At 33.9% G+C, this 15,537-nt stretch overlaps 1 protein-coding gene across 2 annotated transcripts in view; it reads right to left on the bottom strand.

The window, feature by feature from the left end:
* Positions 1 to 15,537, bottom strand: part of xrra1 (X-ray radiation resistance associated 1) — a 41,945-nt gene that overhangs the window by 14,118 nt on the left and 12,290 nt on the right. For both annotated transcript variants that reach the window (XM_039745627.1, XM_039745628.1), the window contains 9 exons: positions 14,531 to 14,602; positions 12,449 to 12,521; positions 11,504 to 11,601; positions 10,696 to 10,844; positions 8,476 to 8,580; positions 7,015 to 7,229; positions 5,047 to 5,084; positions 4,399 to 4,527; positions 4,222 to 4,315 (listed from right to left, as the gene is read on the bottom strand). In XM_039745627.1, coding sequence (XP_039601561.1) covers positions 4,222 to 4,315; positions 4,399 to 4,527; positions 5,047 to 5,084; positions 7,015 to 7,229; positions 8,476 to 8,580; positions 10,696 to 10,844; positions 11,504 to 11,601; positions 12,449 to 12,521; positions 14,531 to 14,602 — 973 coding nt within the window. The remainder of the gene's footprint in view (positions 1 to 4,221; positions 4,316 to 4,398; positions 4,528 to 5,046; positions 5,085 to 7,014; positions 7,230 to 8,475; positions 8,581 to 10,695; positions 10,845 to 11,503; positions 11,602 to 12,448; positions 12,522 to 14,530; positions 14,603 to 15,537) is intronic.

Here is a 15,537-nt window from a genome sequence, read left to right as displayed (position 1 = left end):
AAATGAAATAAAAGGAAGTTAATATAAAACATAAACAAACAAGATTATGCAATAATGTTATACAGTATGTAACAAAGGAAAAGGTAAGGTTGAATGGCCAGGAGGACAGAAAAAACAAAAAAAAATAAAACTCCAGGGAGGCCGGAAAAAAAACAAAATCTGAAAGGGTTCCAAGGCTAAAAGAGCACCCAGCTTCCACTGGGCATTCTACCTAACATAGAAGATCTAAATCAGTCCTTATGGTTTTCAGGCTTCACAAGGAAAAAACTGAAGATACTAATGGTCATGTGGACATCTGAGACACCTGCCATTCAATTTATAAACATGGGGGCAGCATGGTAACTTGATCAGGTGGTGATGGAGTCGATTGCCACTACAGAAGAACTGGAAAAGACAGCAGTGAATAGTACAGATTACTGGGAATTGTAGCACCCAGAGGAAAATGATAATATAACGTACCATATGGTGTAATAGGGATACAACTAAAATATAGCTATGAAACAGTCAATTTAAAATAATGGGTTTTAGCAGTTTTTTTAATTGTTCTACAGTATTAGTCTGGTGAATTTCTATTGGTAAAGTATTCCAAAATTTAGTAGCATAACAGCAAATAGCCGCCTCACCATTTCTTTTTTGGTTGGCTCTTGGAATTATAAGCAGGCCTTCATTTGAGGACCTGAGGTTGTGACTTGGAGTGTAAGGGGACAAACATTCCAAAATATAGAATTGGGTGAGAGTACTGATACTTTGTAAACCATTAGTAGTATTTTAAAGTCAGTTTTAAATGACACGGGCAACCAATGTAACAATGCTAGAACTGGTGAGATGTGCCCAGATTTTCTTTTTCTATTTAAGATTCTTGCTGCTGCATACTGTACAAACTGTAACTAATTGATGTCTTTCTTAAGTAGTCCTGTAAGGAGTACATTTCAGTAATCTAGTTGACTCAAAACAAAAGCAAAAACTAATTTTTCATCATCTTGCAAATTTATGAGGGGTCTAACTTTAGTTATATTCCTTAAGTGAAAAAATGCAGTTCTAGTAATCTGGTTAATATGTGATTCAAAGTTTAGGTCAGAGGCTATGATTACCCCTAAATTCTTTACCACTGTCTTGACTTTTAAGACTAAAGGGATCAAATTTATTTCTAATGCCCTCGCTATATCTATTTTTAACAATCATTAAGATTTCTGTTTTCTCCTTGTTTAATTTGAGAAAGTTACTGTTCATCCATTCGGAAATACAAGTAAGACACAGGTTTAGAGAGCCAATAGCGTCAGGGTCATCAGGCGCTATCGATAAATACACCTGTGTGTTATCTTCATAGCTGTGGTAGCTCACTTTGGCTTGGAGATAATAATTTGACCTAATGGAAGCATATAGATTGAAAAGAGCACTGGACCCAGTACAGATTCTTGTGGCACACCATTAAAATATCATGGGTCTCAGAGGTATAATCTCCACAGCTAGCAAGGAGTTTTCTACCTGTTAAGTAAGACTGAAACCAATTTAAGACATTTACAAGACTGTCTCAGAAAAATACGCTCTTGAAGGGTACCTTTTTAGAAAATAAGTAGGAATCGGGATGTATTAGTAGTCTTTATTTATTGCTTTTAATGTTTATCTAAAGAAAGTAACACTTAGTTACTGCTAAATCTATGGTTTGATTTCTACAGTTATCTATTTAAACCACCAGCTAAATGTGTGCCTTTTGATTATGGTGACAATGAATGAAACTGAGAATATAATAATTACATTTAAAACAGAATTTTTACCTGCAATTACTATTTACTGTATGCTTGTGTATGCAAATAATGCAATCTACCTATCCAAAAAAGCACAACTGCTTTAGTGTGCCCAAATCTCACAAGTGTTGAACAAAAGAGGATGATATTTGCTAAGTTTTAACACAGGTTTTATTGTATGTCCATTTAGGAGACGATCACAGCTTGGGTTAAATCAGCTTTTAGAAATTTACTCAAGAACTACAGTCCTGTTACGGTTTTGATCATTTCATTTTATTTTGTCATGTCAGTCTAGTCTATGCTACAGATTGACGATTATTATTATTGGCATCATTATCATTGTTGTTGTTCTCTCGAGTTATTGTTGGACTTTATAGGTAGTCAGATGCTAAGATCAAACATTGCTAGTATGTGAACATAATATAAAACAATATAATCAGACATTCACTCTGAGTCTGAGTGTTCGTAGTTCTGTATTGTTTAAAAAAATGTGTCACCCAGGGTCATTTCTGGGCAACAGATTGTGCTATACATAGTGCAGAAGGTGCAGGTGTTGCTGCAGCACACAATTTAAATATTTCTTTGTGTTCTGGTCCAGACAAATTTTTCTAAACAAAATAAAGATGGGAATCTCTACATTGGGCTGCAATAATGTGCTCTGATCACTAGAGGGCGATTGCCTAGACTGCCTATGCCCAGAAATGGCCCTGGCGAGATGGGCTCATAACCAAAATAAAGCAAGGGTCATAACCAGGAGTCAGAGATCTAAAGAAAAAGTTCAGGATGTGAAATTAAAGTCACATGTCGAAAAATGTAGCAAGAGATTTAAAAACTAGTAAGGATCAAGAAATGGAGCCAAACGAACCAGAATAACCAGAAATCTAAGAGAAGCACTTGTTAACCTTACGTTTTATTTCTTTTGATAAATCCATAAATATGGACAACTAGGAAGTGTTCAATGTCGAATTTATGCTGTTTCAGTAACGACACTATGTGTTGCCCAATACCACAGGAAGATGTATATCAAAAATAATATCTTAAAAAATGTGGTTAATAAAACAAAATCTGTATATTAAATGACTTGACATCAAAACCCCTCAAAATGAAACTGTACCTCTATTATTTTAGAGGCCAAGGAAAAGGCTATGAAAATTTCAAACAGAGTCCAGGTCATGAAGCTCATTTGGTTAGCTAATAGTTATGTTGTCTAGATATCTTTAAATCCATTACTGTTCTTTTCAGAAAATTGTCATATGTTTCATGCAAGAACACAAAATGAACCAAAAGCTGTCAGGCAGACTTGTTGAAATGAAACTAACTGACACTGTCTTATATGCTCCCTTTGTTTTTAGGCCAAAAGTTAACCTGATATATAACTACATTTTTACCTAATATTCAGAAAAATTGTAATTGTAAAAATTGTAAATGGTATTCTAGAACTCATTCACAATCATTATATTGCAAGTGATATAATTATGGCCATGAGGCTTTGGGCTTTGAGAATTACATGACATTGTAATAGCAGTAGAGTGTTGCACTGTGTTAGCCATAGATTGATACAGGAGAAAGTAGGATGTGAAATGACACCTTTTATTGGCTAACTAAGAAGATCTATTTAGTTACCAAACGAAAGGTGTCATTTCACCCTACTTTCTCCTATGGCATTGTAATGTTTTAATAGATAACAACCACAATTTATATGGATAATGTTCCTAGCAAGGCACACACCAACACTCACACCAAAACCAATTCAGAGACTTCAATTAATCTCGCACAGAGTGTAATGGTGAACATAGTCACTAAGATTTGAAATTGACCCTGCAATCATAGACCTAAAGGTAGAAACCAGCCTGGGATGAGGCACCTGTAAATGACAAAGTACCTTCACTTGCATATTTACACTTACTCAAAAACAGTTACAGATCGACCTCACCTTCAAGTGATGGTGTTGTGGCTGGAAATTGGAATACCCAGGAAAAAAAAAACATATAGACACAGAAAAATGGGAAAACTCTACTCTCACAATGTGGAATTTGGACTCTGTACTTTGAAAATATATATCAGCAGCATTTACCACAGTGCCATTGTACCATGAATTAATTAATAAACCACCCATACACCCATTTTCTGAGCTCACTTATTTAGGCTATAGGACTATGGGGAGCCACACCTTATTTCAACAGTATTGGGTATACAAGGTATGAATGATTCCTGAATGAGGTGCCAGGCTGTCACAAACCACAATCACTCACACTCCCATACTCATAGCCAGTCAATCTAATCTGCATTTCGCATAAATACAAGAACTGTGTGTTAACTCCATATGTCAAAGAACAGGAAAGTGTCAAACACATTGTCCCAGATCTGTGAAGCTGTACTACCGCTTATACATATTGCTGTTTCTAACTTGAGTAATGCTTCTGGAAAATTAAGAGATAAAAAGAGACTCTTGTTCATTTTTTTCTTTTTACAGTACCACTTCTTTGAGTAGTAAGAGGGTTTCCATGAATTACAAGCTCCTTCAGGGAGGGAAAAAGTGCAACAGGCAACAGAGCACTTTCTTCTGCAATCTGTAAATGCAAAAAAGAAAATGTTTTTAAAATGACCTTCTTTAACAAAAAAAAAAAGTACTATTAAGAAATAAATATTCCACCTTATTGTAAGCCAGGCTGAGATGTCTGAGTTCTGGAAGTGGGGGTTGGAGCTCAAGATGCAGTTTCTTTTTAGAGTAATAATTCGGAACCAAGTCAAATGTAGATACCTCACTGAGAATTGAACAATCCTGTTAAAAAGAACAAGAAATAGATAATTAAGTTACTGATACTAGGCCATTTGTTTTACTGCGGCAAAACTATTACAGTATATTACAATTTATTTTCTACATAACCATTTTTCACAATGGGTTAAGACTTTTAGATTGCATGAACATCTGTAACATCACTATATGCTTACAGCAGCATCTGAATGGAGCTCATTGTAGAATGGTGCACAGATTTAAAGTTGGACCTAAATTCTCTTGAATATTTTAAATATGAATAAAATCAGTTTGGAAACATTTTCAATCAAGCTTATAGACATTTAATATTTAATATACTGAGAATCTTTCAGGATATCTAATGCAAATTTCCCCTATACATTTTACATTGATATAACTGTATAACACATTTCCCCCACATTCCAGCAACTTGCATTTTCTTAGAATATTCTTAAATATTTTTACTATAACTCTCCATTCCTGTCCAGACTGTAAGATTTTTTTTAATGCAACAATCTTAAAAAAACAAGGGTTAAGCAGTCTTACCTTGATGCCGATATCGGAACACTGATGTGAAGTTTGGCCTACAGAATGCATTTGATGGAAATAAATAAATAAACAAAATAATAATACATAAATTGCAGATTTAAAAAGCAAATGCTGTATTTTTTTAATGTGCATGCAAATAACAAAGTATCTGTAAGTCAACACTTGCCTCCAGTATACATGGCACAGCTTTCAACTTGACAAAACTAAGATTTAATTATGCATATATTTAACAACATATTTTGAATGTGGTTCTGCATTTCATGCAAAGAAATGTAAATACTCACAAAAATGTATGTAAGAAGAGATACAGCCAGTACTTGTGCAGTGTATATAAAAAATATTCCCCTCTTTGGAAGTTTTCACATTTTATTGTTATACAACATTGAATCACAGTAGATTTGATTTGGCTTTTCTGATACTTATCAACAGAAAAAGGTTCTTTAATGCCAAAGTGAAAACCGATAGCTGCAATGTTGTCTAAATTAATCAGAGATATAAAACACAAAATAATTGATCACATAAGTATTCTCCCCTTTCAAGTAAGTATTTAGGACATTTACCTTTGACAGCCTTGAGTCTGCATACACAGGTCTCTATCAGCTCTGTACAACTGGTTTTCTGTTGCATCGGGTTTTCTAGCAGGATTTCCCTGTATTTTGCTACATTCATTTTATCCTCAAGCTTTTCCAGGTCTGCTTCAAATAAGCATCCTCACTGCTACCTCCATGCTTCACAGTGAGGATGGTGTGTTTTTGATGATGTCCACTGTTTGGCTTATGCCAAACATAGCCTTTTGTCTGATGGCCATAGAACCTTCTTCCAACAGATTTCAAAGTTGTTCATGTGCTTTCTGTGTGATTTTATCTTTGCCACACTCTGATAAAGCTGAAATTGTTGAAGCACTTGGGCAACAGCTGATGTCTGTTTGGTCTCTCCAGTCTGAGCACGGAAGCTTGTAACTCATTCATATTGTCACAGATCTTTTGGTGCCCTCCCACAATCACTCCATTTTTGTTGATGGCCTGCTCTATGCAGATTCACAACTGTGCCATACTCTTTCTGTTTCTCAATGATCGATTTAATTGGACTCCAGGGGATATTAAGCTACATGGATATGTTCTTGTCTCCACCCCTTGACTTTTTCAAAGAGTTGTTTGGAATGCTCTTTTGTCTTCATTGTGTATGTTAGGCCACCATACAAAAACACCACAAGCTGGCCCTTCCAGATGAGGTGGACTTATATGTCAGTCATTTGAAACCCCAGACAGATGATCTCCACTGCACTAATTATGCAAACCTCTGAAACCAACTGGCACCACTAGTAATGATTTAAGTGTGTCATATTAAATGGATTAAATCTGAATACTTGTGCAATCAATTATTTTTGTTGTATATTTAAAAAGAAAATGCTGCATTTTTTTAAATGTGCATGCAAATAACAAAGTTTCTGTAAGTCAACACTTGCCTCCAGTATACATGGCACTGCTTTCAACTTGACAAACAAGATTTCCTTATACATATATTTAACAACATATTTTCAATCAGTTATTGTTGTTGTATATTAATAAATCATATACAGCACTTTGCAGAGATCTGTTTTCAGTTTTGCAGAGAATTGACATTTTCTTTTGACTATGCATTATAACCAACTGAAGAGGTTTATTTTCTCCAGGGATGCTGCTGACTGGGTTTTTGTTTTCCTCTCCTCCATTGTTAACTGGCTACAGCTCAGTGAAAATGTTTATGAACAGATTGTTTGATTCCACGTGTGTTAATCAGTCTTGAACTGTTTTGTTGTACAATGTGTTTGAACAAATATGAACCTTTATATGTATGTATTAGCAGTCTGTAATTACATTTCACCTGTAAACTTGATACAGTGCTCTGGGTCTACACAATTATCGAAGAGCACTGTACAAAATTAAACTACATTGAAAAATAAATTGGAAGCATAATAATTCCTACCTGATGTGTGAGCATTTCCTTCTGATCCCTGTTTTACTGCTCTGACATGATCTTTCAAAAAATCTTTTTCCTTGTAACTGTTCCTGAAAAACTGGTGTTGCTCAGAATCTATCTTTTGATTTATGTCAAGACTGAAGAGGTACTCAGGGTTTTCCATTTGCTGCAGGTAAGGAACCTCAGTAAGACCATTGTTATCCAAGTTTAAGTGTGTTAGGCTACAAAGAAAGTTAGAAGAGCATGTCATAAGTTTGTTACCTTAAAGTCACGGGGAATCTATCATGCATCCATCATCCAAGCTCACATATTACAAGGATAGAGAACGTCATCAATTAACTTAACCTATGAATATCTGCAATGTTGGAGAAAAACTACATGAATAAAGACAGAATGTGCAGGTTCCACACAGAAGATGCCCAGGTCAAGATATGGATCCTAGAAAATGGAGCAGGGAGTTGTTCATATTCACTTTAATATTTCTATTTCTACTTATTTCATTATAGTGAAGGTGGAATAAGTGGCTAATGAATGGAGATATAGTTTCATGTTACCATTTTTTTTTATATACAGTAGGCCTACATTATGAAAACGTTTCAGTAAACAATTTTATACAGATTGTTGAAGACGGGCATATAAATATCTACATAATCTTAAACTTGAATTCTTAACCCAGCTAGTTAGCTGTACTACCAGTTATAGATCAACTACTCCAACATTGCTTTAGGAATTTTAATTCATTCTTATATGCAATGTTCCTACAGAGAGACATTTCTATGGAAATTAACTATACTTCAAACATCTCATGTGTGTTTCTGTAGGAGTTTCTTAAGGTATATCTGAGCTGCAAAGTAGTAGTAACTGCTGTTCAAAAGAGAATAAAAATTAAAAAGGAAATACTAATCATGCAAAGATGGAGGAACTGCATGAATACCAACCTCTGACCTTGACAAGAATCAACTCACACTCTAGACTGAGTCTGATCTTTGGTCAGCTAAAACTTCCAAACATTTATGACTTAAATAATTTAATTCATACTCATATTATGAATAAGCATACAGGACATGGTTATAGCACCCAAAACACAAAAAAGGGAAGTTTCTAAACAAACTATCATAAACATTATTTACCTTAAAACTGAAAGATTTTAGAGTATTCCAAAATTTAGTTTCAAATTAAACCCATCAGAATCCATCAGTAATCATGTTAAAGTAAAAATCTTTTCTTTTGTGCATTTGATCACTCCCTGACATCTGCTGTACTTTCTGGATATTGTATATTGGAAAACGGGTGGATAACAAAGTGAATTTTATCAAAATGTTGTATCAAAATTATCATCTATGAAGCTATTTAGTATAGATACCAAGAAGGCTTGAAAAGTAAATGCCACGTACCTGGAAATAATACTCATTAACTCAACAAAGAGATATAAATACACAAAAGCATTAATTTTTAATGAATGGTTACCATTTTAGATTAGCAAGACTTGTGAATATTTCTGGATGAGACAGCTTATTGTCATCTAGCATCAGAATCCTAAGGGACTGAAACCGAGGGATGCTTCCAGTAACACTGTTTCAGAATAAAAAGAAAAAAAACATTCTTAAAAAATAAAAAAATGGAATTGCTGAAATGCAAATATATGGACATCATGCAGGGCTAGCTTCCATGTAACGTGGTATATTCAAGTTTCCTTCCTCCAGTACTCCTCTTAAAAATGATATTAATATCTTTCCATTTATTTTTTTAATAATGTAATATATGTATGTACATAATATTGTACACAATAATGTATATTGTATGTTTTATTACAGATATATTAATTTTTAAATATGTAATATGCTTCTGGCTAGTATATAATAGTGCACTACATACAGTAAGAATAAAATGAATTAAACAGTCATATTAATGAAGCGTACACATCTGAGTGTTAACATCAAGGTTGTTTGCTAGGTTTTTAATGTGTAGTGTGTTACAGATTTTCTAATATGTATTATTGAAACCCTGTGTTTGTACTCTCTTAATGATTATTTATGAATATTTAATAAATATGTTTCCAAAAATATTAATATATTCTAAATTTTAGATTTAGTACTAACAAAGATATGAGAAGTACATTAACTACACTTATGGCACACTATGGTACACTGAGCCATTAATAGCAGTAGATCACTTATTTTTTCACTGCAGCTAACAGTATAATTAAAGACATCAGCCATCCTGCACAGCTCCTTTTTTCACTCCTTCCTTCTGGCAAATAGTGTAGGACCATTTGCACTCACACTTTTTCTTCACAGATAGTAAGGTTACCAAACAGTCAATCATAATAAGAAATACTGTAACATAATAAACATTGTACATACTGTATTCAAACAAATACTTGCCTATATATATATATATATATATATATATATATATATATACTGTATGTGTGTGTGTGTGTGTGTAAATATGAATAATTGTTCATATGCTGTATATAAAAAATACTTACCTATATTTTTATATATATTATACAGTATATATCAGTGTTTCCCAACCTCGGTCCTGGGGGCACACTGTGGCTGCAGGTTTTTGTTCCAACCAGGTTCTGTTTTTAATTGGACTCCTGGGCTAAATAAGTGATGTGTTATTTCCCAAGTTCTGTGTTTTAGGAACAATATAGAAATTAGAAAACTTTGGACAAAAAAAAAATATACAGCATGTATCAAGCAGTTATATGGGAATAATGTATTCTTTTTCTTTTTAACAATATTTTAATCTTGATTTTCATTCTACTTTTCTAGGTGTTCTAATTGTTTAATTAATCCATTATTTCCTAAATAGTGGGTCCGATGCTAAAGTAGTTGCAGCCTTTGATTATTCAGTGTTGTTTGCCTGCATGTATGCTCTGCTCATTTTTAATTGTCATTAATAAGTGCAACAAAGGGATAAAACTGCACAGAGAAAGGGCAAAATGTAATGAAATCAACAAAAGAGAGTTAAGTATTTAAATCTATAGCAAAAGCAGAAATATTTCTAAATGTCTTATAAATGTAAAAATCAGAATGTAGAATAAAAGAAAAATAATACCAACTAATTAAATGAGATCAGTGTTATCAGGTGTTGTCACTGATTAGGAATCTGGTTGGAACAAAAACCTGCAGCCACAGGGGGTCCCCAGGACCAAGGATGGGAAACACTGATTATATACTGTATATATATATATATATATATATATATATATATATATATATATATATATATATATATATATATATATATATATATATATATATTGGACATATATACTGTTTAAGTTGCAAAGTATGTATGGTATGCATGGGTATGTGTGTGGGTTGGTACTGTGTCACTGTAAACTGTTCTGAGGAGGCATGAATGTAATAATTTCACTGTACAATATACACTATGTACTGTACTAGGTATGAAATAATAAACTTGAAATTAAACTTGAACTTTGTATTAAAATACATTCATTGGTTTTGCTAATTGATAAATACCTGACAGTGTAAATTGAGATTTTCTAAAAATTATTTGTGTGATTTTGTTTCACTTTTTTATATATGTATGTATGAACGCTTTCAATAAAGGTGTTTAAATTTTTGAATGAGAAAACAGAAGGTGGAACTCCAGTGTTCTCTAATAAGAATCTACCAATTCATTGTCATTTTCTAAATGTCAAAAACATACGAATCTGAAGAAATCTTGCAAGGGGAAGCCATATCAGGTGGAAGTGTGTGCAATCCATTTCCAGAAAGGTGAAGAACTTGAAGGCTTGGTAGAAGCCCCAGAGCCAAGACAGCATCACTGGATAAGTAATTGTAAGAAAGGTCAAGCACCTGCAAAATATTGTAAATGCTTATGTTTTCAGTTATCCAACATCCATTTTCCAGGCACATCTTTTTCATAACAGTGTCAGAACAAGTAAAAATTGATCCATTCTTTTTATATGCATGACTTCATTTTTTAAATGTAAAGTTGCTAGATAAATGCTGACATTCTATGCCATTCTATCCCATGTACCCACAAGGTGTTATAAAGCAAGATACTTAATTTGATGGTGCTCTAATTGTAATCTACAACACCAAAATCTCAGACTCACTTAATCCAACTTTAGCATCCTGAGAGGTTGGAGTCTTGATGTTAGTACAACACCATCCCATTGCCCACTTACTCCCACACCCACACAGAAAACTTTGAGATGGGAGATAAAAATCAGACTACCTAGAGAAAAACCTACACATTAAGAGAGAATGTGCAGAGACATCGGCTGGGAATGCAAGATGCTGTCTCTTTAAGGCAGCAGCACAATTATTACTCCACTCTGTCAACCCACAATAACTGCAGCAAAATCAAAATGATTGTATTTTTACTTGTGGTTTGTATGCCATTTTAAATAATAGAGCCCGCTAAATAAAAAGATGTACTGTAAATAATACATTTAATAAAAAAAATCACCTGTACAAATCTCCCATAAATAAGTTGCAAAAAAACTTGCCTCTAGATGTGTAAAATCTCCAATGTTAACAATGCAGTTCTGAATATTATTTGCACAGAGTTCCAGCTCCCTTAAGTTTGGAAACTTTCGGAAAGGTGCTAAAGAAAAAGAAAAGAAATGCTATCTTTATCTTTAATTTATATGTAAAAATAATTTACTTTTTCCACGGGAGAGAGCTACAACCTATCCCATAATCATAAAGTACAAGGCAATAAGCAAAATTGAATGAGAAGATGTCCATCACAAAGTACACTAAAAAAATAATCCATGCATTTTTGCAGAGTATGGCTGTGGAGGGCCACTGTCTACCCGAGCAGCACTGGGTGCAGGGCAAAAACCAACCCTGGATGGGATACCAGTCTATCACAAGGTATAGATTCTTTTTCTAATTACTGCTTGATATTATAAATAATTCACATTTAATTTACTTTAATCCATGTTGCACAGCATGTTAATAATATCCTTATGTAACTCTAAACCACATTGGTTGTGAATTCCCACATGTTTGGAACAAAGGTTTCATTAGGATTTCTATTACACTCATTAAATTTTACATGAATTCATGTCATATACATTTTTTTTCCTGCCTTCAGCCCAGTACAACTGGGACAAATGCCAGCTCCTTTGCTGGGCTCAGTTGCATAACAAAATTAATGGTGGGATTTCAAAAGACACTGCAATTCTGAAAAAGTGAATGATACATACTGTAATTAGCATTCCATGTCTAGCAAAACCAAAATGTTAAGATTTATGTTCAACTCTAGCTATTTGAACTCCTATTAATGGATTTGCTTCAACTATCTGTAGAATTACATTTATTTAAGATAAAGTGGAAGGAGAATATAGCAATCCAAATATTGTTACAAATTTGTTAGCTTTGATGTATGTTATAATTGAAAAAAATACATTTACAATTTATTTAGCTAATTAAGCCAGTAATCTTACCCAAATTCAAATTGTTTCCAATTGCATTAATATAAGCAATATTGTTGAACACACCAAACTCTTCTTCTTCAGTCTATATGGATTTAAAAACAGTAGTGGAAGAAATAAAATTACAAATGATGTAACTCAAGTATTCTATTTGTTTATGGTACACATGGCTCCCATTTTGTGAATTTATTCAATTAACCCTACTTTATTTTGTATAGCACTATTGACAGAGCATCTACAAGAATTCTTTTTTCAAAATAAACAGTAGACACAAAGAGGTCTATAAGCAGAATTTAAAACAGTGTACAGTATATAGAAATTCAAATGTATGTAAGCAAAGGTAACTATGTAATTAACTGCATACTAATTCAAGTTTGACATTTGAACCTGCAAATCTCTGGTTTCAGGTCCAGATTCTCAACCACTTGACCAAGCAGCCTGTTTAACATTAGCTAAAATGTGACATAAACATTCTGTGATTGTTGTAACTGCTTTTATCTCATTCATAACCATAGATTACAGCTAGTCACAGCAACAATTGATACAAAGGGAGTTATGATGCCAGTCTATCACAGAGCATTAACACACACACCGAGTCAATAAATTGTGCTAACTGTACAAAGCACTCTCCTAGATCATATACAAATGAACTTTGCACTCTAGCATTTTCAGTGCTAAAATGTTACCCATGTAGTAAATTATTATAATGACTATAACAGAGCCCTGGGGAAAAAGAGCTTTTAGGATCCAGCTATGGATGGAAAGACAGGTCATAGCAGGCTACACTGTAGCATACAACACTTGAAGGCATTATTACGAGGTCAATTTAGAGCAAGACCAACAGAAAAAGTATGTCTTCAGAAAAATAGGAACACTTTGAGAAAATCCACGTGAACACTGAAAGAATGTATAAATCTATACAAACTGAACTTCTCCATCACTGTGTTACTCAAATGTGAACTATTCATTCATTTACTAAACTTGTTTAATCCAGCTTCTGGGTCAGACAGACTATCCAAGCAACACTCTCCACAAGGTAGGAAACGTCGCAAGCTGAGATGCCAGTTTGTCATAGAGTCAGTGGCCTCTCTGCATTTAGGGCAAGAAGGTGTTCTGGATATTTATGAATATTTATTTGCATTTCTGTTTTGGTATTAAGTCAATATTTAGACCCGATTTAATACTGTCCTTCATTGGTTGTACTGTATGACTGTATTTACTGTATTATTTGGCAGGCATTTTATCATCTCTGGTACTGTTAGCATAATACATTATGAAACCCTTTAAATCTCCCTCACTCCTTAATGTCAAGTGATATTCCACTGATAATCACGTGACTCCAATACATTTTTTTTCAGCTGTATCATCCTCCTGCCAACACATAATCTTCATGCCACTAGTATCCCCTCACATGATCCACCTAGAGTTAAATGTGCAAAATCTGCACTCACTTACCTGAATTCCATGAACTGAGCTAATCTAAGCCAGGATCCTTCCTAAGATTGCCAGTTGCCATGTGCCAAAGCAAATGGGTTTAAGCAGAGCAATGGGTCGCCTAGCTTGTAAAGTATGAGATTTTTTCTCTCTCTTTCTCATAGACACATGCATACCCTTTGCATGCCTTCTCATGGTGGCTCCATCCCTACTGAAAATGTCTACCTTCCACAACTGCATGGTCCCTCTACAATTGTCATGCCAAAACACCAACACAATAAACACACACACAAACACACATTTACTCTAGAACAATTTAAAGTCACCAATTTAAATAACATAGTTGTATTTAGGGAATGGAAGGAAAAACCTCATAGAAATGCAGAGAATGTGCAAACTCTACAGAGATAGTGAGAGAGATGGGAGTTAACACAGCCTTCTAAAACTGTGGGACAAGATCACTAGCTTCTGCATCCCAACCTCACCACTACCCAAATACACTACATATGATAAATGAACAATCATTCAAATTAAAAAATGTACATATATAACTACATAATCATGCAACAAAAATGCAAGATTACCTGTTGTATTTCAATATAAATAATGTCAGCAATTACTTAAAATGTCTACAGTTCGTAAAACTGAGGGGTGCCTCACCACACTTAGATTCTTGTCGCTAATGTTAACTGAGCACAGATCAGAAGGGTCTTCAACACAGTGAAGTTTCATCTAGAGAGTAGTAAACAGAAACAAAAATAGTACATTTTATACAACGTTCTCAAACTTTAATAATTAATCATCAGTTTTAGTTTAAGTTACTTAATATAATGATTTTTCCTTTTTCCAGCTGTAAACATACCCATTATGGATAAGATGCCAAGCCACCACACTCTCACACAAACCTCAAACTGGGGCCAGTGTAACTCTCAATTAATATACATGTGTTTAGCGTATGGGGAAAAAAATTACACATACAAAAAAAAAAAAAGAATTTTCACTTTATGGGAGTAATAAAAAATGTACAACGATATTGCATGGCTCTATTATCACTTGCTAATCTGCCTGGCAGCCATGATGAAAACTGCATTTTGTTCACCCACATACAAACAATACCAGGTTCAAAATATCACTCGGAATTGATATGGGATGGCCTTTCCATATATTAAATTGTCAGTCCTTTTTTGAGAGACTACCATTAAATACATAGGAAACACCTGTTTTTGACAAGGTCACATTAACTATACCATGCCCATATTGACGCAAGAAGATAAGGGTTGCATGTGTTGTGGGAATTCTAGATAAAGTGATGGGCTATTCTGACAATAAAATATAAAGGATTGTGTAGGATGACAGCCATTCCTGGCAGATTTACACCACTTACCTGCAGAAATATCACAGGCCTTCAAATAAATTGACAGAGATTAGAATTAAATTAACCTCCTTAAAACTAAGTAGGGCATTATGTATAGTGCCATGAAAAGTACTTGCCTCCTTTCTGATTTTCTCTATAATTAAAAATTTTGCATTGCGAATGTTTTTAGGCCTTTATCCAAGGTGTACCAAATATGAAGGACACCTAAGCGAACAAATAACACAATTTTGTAATTGTACTGATGCAGCAAACTGTCCACACTATCACACTACTATAACTATGTTTGACTACT

Source organism: Polypterus senegalus, chromosome 2 (assembly GCF_016835505.1).
Source record: "Polypterus senegalus isolate Bchr_013 chromosome 2, ASM1683550v1, whole genome shotgun sequence".
NCBI lineage: Eukaryota > Metazoa > Chordata > Cladistia > Polypteriformes > Polypteridae > Polypterus > Polypterus senegalus.
The sequence above is the reverse complement of the archived record's forward strand: the minus strand, read 5'-3'. Positions and strand labels throughout refer to the sequence as shown.